The sequence below is a fragment of the Crocuta crocuta genome, unplaced genomic scaffold (genome assembly GCF_008692635.1).
Source record: "Crocuta crocuta isolate KB4526 unplaced genomic scaffold, BGI_CrCroc_1.0 scaffold31, whole genome shotgun sequence".
NCBI lineage: Eukaryota > Metazoa > Chordata > Mammalia > Carnivora > Hyaenidae > Crocuta > Crocuta crocuta.
The window spans coordinates 1,750,174-1,758,950 of NW_027528362.1; the positions used below are offsets into that span (position 1 = coordinate 1,750,174).

Here is an 8,777-nt window from a genome sequence, read left to right on the forward strand (position 1 = left end):
TGAGTGGCATGTGGAGGTAGGGAAAAGAGCAATTGAACAGTTTTCTAAAGAAGTGATATATGCCTTGAGACCTGGAAGATAAAAAGAGGAGGGCGAAGATGATTCCAGGCAGAGAGGGGACAGCTTGTGCGAAGCCCAAAGGGAGGACAAAAGTGTGATGTGTTCAGTTCAAAGAAATGAAAGACGAATCTGCCTGGGTCACGGTGCCGGCCTCCGGAGAGGGGGGTGGAACAAGCCAGGGAGACAGAGACTGGACCCTAGGGGGCCTTTATCCTAAGAGCAATGAGAAGGCAGTGAATTGTCTCCAGCAGAGAAGCAGACAGACCTGTATTTAGAAAGGTTTACGCTGACAGCACAGTGGAGATTGGATTAAGCAGGGGACAGGAAGGCAGGCAGGAAGACCAGTGAGGACGTCATTGCAGGGCCCAGCCTGGAGACCATGGCGATCAGGACTGGAGAAGTGGTGGTAGAGATGCACAGACAGCGAAACTCAAGATGCATTTTAGAAGCAGGATTGCTTTGGTTTTTTTGGTGAGCTGGAGGAGGGAATATCAAGAGGGAAGGTGGGTGCATAAATGTGGAAGCCTTGAGCTCGTCGATAATATTTAAATCCTGGGTTTAATGATATCATAAATGGATGATATGCTGGGAAAAAGCATAGAATAGGTGAAAAGGAACCAGAACTGAGTCCTGAAAAACTCCAGCATATAAAGATATAGTGTGTGTGTGTGTACGTGGGTGTGCGCGCGTTTGCGCGCGCTCATGTGTGCATGTGTATCTGGGTTATCAGAAAATCCAAGGGAAAAGACTAGGTTATTATGGAGGGAGTGGCTAAATGCTAAATGTTACCAAGACGCAGGAAGTTAGATGAAAATGGAAGACTTCCTACTGATTGTAGAAATACTGAGTTCTTGGTGACGTTAGCAATTGGAGTGAAGACATGAAAATGAAAGCCAAAATGGAAAGGATTGAAGAATACGTGGGGTCAAGGAAGTGAAAATTATGTGAAGGTAACTTTCCAGAAGTTTGGTTATGAAGATTAGGAAGACGGGGTGAGAGAAAGAGAAGGAGAAGAATCCTGAGGTGTGCCTGTGTGTGCGCGCGTGTGTGTGTGTGTGTGTGTGTGTGAGAGAAATCTGACTATTAGCACATGTTTGCTGAAGACTCCATTAATAGCCCAGTGAAATAGCCTCTTTTCCTGACTAGTTAACATCAGCATGACCAAAACATCCTTCAGGCAGAAAGTACCCCTCAGGTGTGAACAGTTTGGCAGAGAGAATAAAGGCCTTCACATCCCAGATTCTTGACCTCGTATCTCAGAAGACAGTTTTAAAACCCTAAGTGCGCACATCCATTTGTTTTCCTTCATTCATTACAAACAAATGTTCTGTCACCTACGTGACCCCCAACCTTCAGGTACATAATCCTTATACTCTCTTGACTTTTAGTCTAAGGAACTGAACTGGAAGTAGATAATTCGGGGTTGTTTGGTACTCTACAACGTACATTTCTCTTCATTGTCAGAGTTCTCTGATTCAAGTACATTAATAAGGCCACCCACAGAGAAGGCAGCTCCCCTGGAAGGAATGAAATCTTCCCTCCCTCCCTCCCTCCCTCCACTGGATGCCAACCTGAGATTGCCTAGGAGTTTTGCCAAGGGTCTCCCTCAGAGGTCACCGACTAGTAGCCATGACAAAATCGCTAGCCCTGGCGCTAACTCAGCCTCAATTCTGCACAATTTTGCCCCTATAATACTCAAGCTTTGTTGCCAGGCACCGCTCCTTTATAATGATGAATCTAACGGCAAGAAACAGATCCCATACCACGTCATTCTGTCACAAAAATGTCAGTCTTCCTACGCTGTAGGGCTTATGAGCAGTAGTCCCAAATTCACCTGACCTGTGAGCCTTTGGTTTGGAGGATATGGAATCTTAATCACTGTTTTTATTTTCACATTGTTTTTGACACGAAACAAGCAAACTTTTAATGCCATAAGGTCAGCACAATCTAGTAAATAGAAACCTGACCTGGATTTAGGAACAGAATTCTATTTTGGGCCTTACCCTTGACTCACACTACACATGACCTTGGAGTAGTTACTATGCCTCAGATTTTTCATCTGTAAAATACCCACTTCCTACCTTAGAGGATGACCTTGATAATGTCTGTAAAATACCTTGAGGTCTTAGAGGAAGGGCACTGTAGCATTGTCACATGTCATTCTTAAAAGAATCATGTCTGTCAATGGATGTGAATAAGAAGTGTGAAAAGTATCTAAAGAGTGAGCTTTGAGTAATATTGGCTTCCGATAAGTCAGATATATCTGTGTCTGAACTAAAAATGTGAATAACTCTAAGAGACTGTGTTAACTAACCCTACTTATTTCTGGTTGTGCTTCAATCTCACTTTGAATGTTAACTCTAAACCGCTAACCTGTTTCTTTCCCTTTATTCACTTTTTCCACCTACCATTGCATGACATGCAGGGTCAGTTTTGTGCATGACACCCGCTACCAGTATTGGTAGGTTTCAACCTTTTTTTATTTGTCTTTTATATTATGTACAGTACCTTCACTTGCTTGAAATTTATTTCCAAGATGGTAGAAATGCTTTAGGAAATGGTAGATCTGAAGGCTTATTTGGCTTTAGAGTTAATGTGTAGGGTTTGTTTTTTTTTAAATGTACTTGTATATTGAAGAAAATGACCATTTTAATGTGACCAGAACAGCCACTGTGCTAGAGCAACCACTGCAAAACAGAAAACCACAAGTATTGCTTTTTTAAAATGATCTGTATTCTGTTTCTCTTTATAGTTTATACGGTTTAGCGTAAGGAAAAGAAAGGCTTACTTTATCAGAAAGGCAGGCTAATTTCATCAATGTTTTAAAGTTTCATAGTGGTGTGCCTTTATCTCCTCTTTGCTGTGTGTTAGAGTTATCAGAGTTTCCCAGAAGTATTTATTTCTAAAAATTATGAGTGGATGTATTTTGAAAACCAATGTCTGAACTGCTTTGCTTTATTATCGTTTTTTAATTTTAAGTGTCAATTTATTTGTGATGATGATTTGTGCTTTAGCACTCCCTTAGATGTTCAATTTGAATAATCCATAGTTATCCCTATATATCCAGTGCCTTGGTACAAAAAAGTCTGTCTTTAGGACATGCGGATTCTTCCCATTCAGGGTAGAGAGAAATAAACATTGGCAAAATTTGCTGGGCTATTTCACAGTAACTGCGTTAGAATTTACACCAAGGCCGCGAGATTTTGCCCCACCGCTTATTAACCCCGAAAAACCCACAGCCTCCAGCAATTTCAGTTCAAAAAAGCAGCCCCAAGTTGACAAAAATTTTCCGTTCCACCCCGATTACCTCCAAAGCATATCCTACCCCAAATTGGGCCAACACGTGGAGCCTCCGACCTATTAGAATGACAAAAATGAAGTATCGAATGTTCTCACTTCATTGGACATTACCTGTCGCATCTTTAGAGGAGACCATTAGTATGTAGCAACCACAGACGCCGAATTGGGAACGATCTGTTGTTAGAAGTAAAATGTTTATAAATACATCAACCAAAGTGATCCACTTTGGCCATTCTGGGAATCACTGATTATGTTTTAAAACTTCCTTTAATTGTACTTGTAATAAGCTATTTTCCCTTTTTTATTTCTCTCCCATGCTTCCTTGCTTTGCATTGTGATTGCATGCCATCTGCTGGTTTAACCCATGATGGCTTGCTGCTCTGATATTCACCATGCCAAATACCACTTCTATTACCATAATGCTACACCCTCCTGTTCATTGCTCCCATGGTACCCCTCCTGAAAGTACCCATGATGCACAGCGCTACGTCAGCCACTGTCTCTGCAGCAACAACTCCTGCAACAAGTGTCCCCTTCGCAGCAGCAGCCACAGCCAATCAGGTTTGCTCCTTTTAAAGCTTTCTTTCACAAATCCCAAACTCTAAATGAGTGCTGATATTTAAAAAAAAAATTCTCGGTGAGAATTTTTTTTTCACGTTTATCCATCAAATTTTATTTTTTTAATTAGTTTATAGCCGGCATTTATGGACAGGTTGCACTTATTTAGAGTTAACATTTACTGCAAATAATGATGTAGCTATGTTTTGTGTTGCACTGTTTGTTTTCGTACCTAATATTGTGTAATTAACCTGATAGGCTTAAATTCCTTTTAGTACAGCGTTACGTATCCAGTGGTTTGTGAATTGCCACAGAGAAACCGTAAAAACCGAGCTTGAAAACTGGCTAGATTTCGATTCAGTTCGTTCAGACCCTGTCTATCACCCGCTGGGGAGGATAACAAGTTCACCTTCTTAGAAAAGTCTCCCCTCCTTCCTTCATGGTCAAATTTGAGGTCTGAATGATTCCTGTCCACATCTCGCCTTGGTCGTTTGTGCTCCCAAACTCACTGGTTCCCACTTCACAATTTGTGTCAATATTGGCCTCAGAGCCAAAGCGTGCCGGAGGAGGAAGAGTAGGCACTGAGTTCACAAAGGCTGGATATAACTAATTAGGGATGTTTAACTCTGTTGGTTTAATGCATGTGCCGGTAAGACCCTGGATGTCCTCGTTCTCAGTGAGAGCCAGTTGGCTATTTCCCGCTCTGTAATCACAGGCTGACCGTGACCCTAACCCCAGCCAGCCAGCTCGCAAACCTGTGCTCCTGGCACGGGAGACGCACATGAGGGTGGGGGAGCATAAACTCTCAACCTCGCATAGAAAAACACATTACTGCGCATGCCCTCTCTTCATGGAAGACCAATGGTTTTAATTTTGCTTTTAGTTTGCTTTTTTTTTTTTTAAGTAAAATCAACTGTACTGATAAAAGATAAAAATATGTATAGGAGTAGGCTGGAGGGAAGGTCCGAGCCAATGGGAGAAATTGGGAGAAATCATATCAGGGCATACATGGCAGATTCCAAACTGCGTTGTGCAGGTGAGAAGGGCTGATTCACACTCTCTGTCTATGTTCAAGCGCGTGATTCCAGTGCTACGCATTCCATCACTGAAGAGACAAGTGTGAGGGTACTTGAATGAAGGAATAAAAGGAAAATCAATCCCGTGATAGGTCAGACTGTGTCCTCTGAAATGTGGTGAAGCAGGAAAGGGGTGGGTGGGGTGCTGAGCCCACACATGCTCTCAGAAGCAGATAGGAACTACTGATAACGTTTCAGCTCTTCACTCACCACCTCAAAAATGCCCCGTTACCTCTAAGGAAGGCCAACTCAGCTTCCAAACAGATATAACAAAGAATAGCAAGTAAGTTTCTTAGCTGGGAAGTGGCTTAGCTGGGAAGGTTCAAAAGAAATGATGGGCTGGAAGAGGGAGAGACAGTTTGTGTCCCTTCCATAACTAGGTTCAAAGCATCCCTTTCATTTGCTCATTCGTAATAAGGAAGCTGGATATTTAGGTCTGAGCTCTGCCTTCTCGAACCACATTTTTGTGGTTTTTGACAGAATTTTTGTGATGAAGTCCTTTCCTAAGAAAACAAGTTTGAAGTATAATATACGGGCATTCATTACAATGGAATTTTACTATACTTTATGGCAAATTAAGCACTTCTTTTTTTAAATTTTTTTTATGTTTTATTTATTTTTGAGAGACAGAGAGAAACAGTGCAAGTCGGGGAGGGGCAGAGAGAGAGGGAGACACAGAATCTGAAGCAAGCTCCAGGCTCCCAGCTGTCAGCACAGAGCCTGATGCAGGGCTTGAACCCATGAGCAGTGAGATCATGACCTGAGCTGAAGTCAGCCGCTTAACGGAGTGAGCCACCCAGGTGCCCCAAGTTAAACACTTCCTAACAATGGAAAGGAAGTCAAGATAAAGATATACTGTGGAGTTTGAGCATAAATTCCATTAATATGGTAAATACTTAATCCCATCTCATATATATATATATATATATATTTTTTTTTTTTGGCTCCCTTTGCTGGGAAAAACTTCGGGAGATTGCATGTACATATACAGGTTTGTGTACACATGCAGGGTGGCTGGGTAGGAAGATGGGATATGCAGAAGCTAAAATACATCATTTCACAGCCACTGTGGTTGGCAAGGGAATTAACAGGTTTAACTTCAACTACCTTTAAAGAAATATTATTAAAGGAGTACCGGACAGTAGCTTCGAGAATCCTAGATCCTGGGTCTTGCAGTTTATCAGATGTACTAGTGCTGGGCTCCACTTCAGTGATGAAGAAGAGAAATCCTTTAGCAGCTCTTCAGGAAGGTCAGCTTGCACAAGAAAACCACAGAAAAAGAAATAGTTGTAAATATGAACTTTTTGTATAGAATATTTTTCACGTCTTTTCAACAAGTTTCAAAGAGGGAAGCAGCCATAAAAGAACTTGGAACTTCTTCCGGTGCCCCAGAATCCAGAATTCAGAGGATGCTGATGGCTGTTAAATGACGTCATCGTCTTGTTAATCTCACCCTTTAAACTCCAATGGTATCATATCCATGCGAATGAGGTGTCATTTAAACATAGTAAATCTCAGTTTCCTCATTTGGGAAAGGGAGCCCAGCATTAGATCACCCCATAGTCCTTTCTATCCCCAAGATCCAGCAAACCTGCAGTCCCTTCGCTGCTATGCTGGACTCAAAGTATGGGATGTATGAAGGTAGACACTTCCCAAGTGGCAAGTAGTGCTAACAGTTTCCAAGTTCAGGGCACAATAAGCATCTTGCCTTCTTTTTCCTTCATGGAGTGATCTGTCTTTAACCAAAAACGCGCTGGGGTTCTGACAGTCTTTCAGTGCATTTGATCAGTTTAGATTGGCAGTTCAGACAGTTCACACCTCATAGGCATTTGTAATCAGATACAAGTCATTCATAGAAGGAAGAAGAGAGACCAAAACATCCCATGGCAGATCCTCTGGTCCAGGCTCTTCCTTTACATGTGAGCCCTGGATGAGCCAGGATGAATAGGTAACAAACCTAAAAAGTCTGTTCTCAGGGCTGAATCAAGGGGCCCGCAATGAAAATTTTAACTGAACTTACAGGTGTAGTTTGAAATTCAATAAACGTTTTAACTGAACTGAGACTTGGAGTTTGAGAATCAATGAATGTTTTACCTGAAATTAGACTTGGACTTTGAAATTCATGGAAGACAAAATCCAAATACTTTGGGAGAAATATAAAATAATTCTTTTGGTGGTTTGACTCTGGGCATAGGTATATAAACAAAAATGCAATAAACAAATTTATTAGCAGCTATTTCCTCTTTCAGCTAAGGTCTTTGGGCCTTACTATACAAATTACATTTAATAATCATTAGCTAATAAGATTATTATTTACAAACTACTTATTTTGTACAATATACTATTCTAACTGATTTCTCTCTTATATAATATATAATACATTATATATCACGCCATATATTCTTTTTAATGTTTTTCATTTATTTCTGAGAGACAGAGAGAGACAGTGTGAGCAGAGGAGGGTCAGGGAGAGAGGGAGACACAGAATCCGAAACAGGCTCCAGGCTCTGAGCTGGCTGTCAGCACAGAGCCTGACGCAGGGCTTGAACCCACGAACCGTGAGATCATGACCTGAGCCAAAGTCGGACGCTTAGCCGACTGAGCCACCCAGGCGCCCCAATCATGCCATGTATTTTATATTATATGAGAGAGGATACATATGAATAGATATACTCATGTAATCCTTAACCACAGTCTTATGAGTATAGCTTTGGTCATCTCTATTTCACAGGTGGTAAAACTGAAGCAAAGGTTAACTACCTTAGCCAAAGTTAAACAATGAATAAATGGTCTTACTGCAACTGAATCTTGGGCAGTCAGAGTCCAGAAGCCTTGCTCTTAACCACCTGTGCTATACCACCTTTCTCATCATTATAAATGTGCAAAAGTCACTTCTTTCTCCAAATAAACTGTCTTTCAAGTGAGACCCAATAGCAACACACTGCGTTCCTATAGGAGGACATGAAGAAGTCTTGCTCATGCAGCTCAAACTAACGTGAATGCTGGGGGGGGAGTGGGAGGCAAGGGCTGGGGGGACGGAGATGGACTGAACTTGAGCATGGCTTTGAGCTAGTTATGTAATAGCCAGGTCATGTTTGGAAACCATATAGCTGATATACATTATTATAATATATAACCATATATGAATATTCTGTGTAATATTATAACAGTGAGTAGACTGAAAATTACTACCAGGATCTATACAAGTAAGATAAGAAGAAAATAAAACGTCAAAAAGAATTCATTATTAGGTTCATGGGCTTCTTTTGTGTGAATCACTCCCCCCAGGCTTTACTCTTACATCTGCCCACCGACTAACAAAGGGCCTGGTAACAAGGACAGTCAGATATGAAAATGAAAACACCATATAAATGAGTCCGTTTCAGCCCAACAGATAGTCAGAATGTATTAATCTATAGATGTCTATATTGTGACAAATTTAATCTCAGAGTACACGTTAAAAGACGTAGAGGTATTAAAAGACGTTCGGCTTAGTATATGGATTACCTAGTTTTTTCATATTGTAAGAAATTTCATTTAACAAGAGTACAGGTTGAACTTCCTATAACTTGAATTATTATAGGACTCTGCTGTCTTGCTTTTTTTGTTGTTGTTGTTTCAAAACTACGTTGTTTTGAGAGTTTAGTTTCCAAATAAATACACTTAAAGTTTTAGTTTCTTCATTTATATACGGAGTTCGTTCAGTTTACCTAATAACATCTTTGAAGGTCCAATTAAAATACAGTTTATACTGTGAGTCTTTCCCTGCCCCCCCCCCCCCCC

The 8,777-nt window shown here is 41.0% G+C and overlaps 1 protein-coding gene across 3 annotated transcripts in view; it reads left to right on the plus strand.

The window, feature by feature from the left end:
- Window positions 1-8,777, plus strand: part of MBNL2 (muscleblind like splicing regulator 2) — a 162,849-nt gene that overhangs the window by 132,394 nt on the left and 21,678 nt on the right. The window contains exon 7 of one of the 3 annotated variants that reach the window (XM_077753869.1): window positions 3,827-3,921. The exons of the other annotated variants lie outside the window; for them this stretch is intronic. Within the exon in view, the coding sequence (XP_077609995.1) occupies window positions 3,827-3,921 (95 nt within the window). The remainder of the gene's footprint in view (window positions 1-3,826; window positions 3,922-8,777) is intronic. 3 annotated transcript variants of the gene reach the window in all.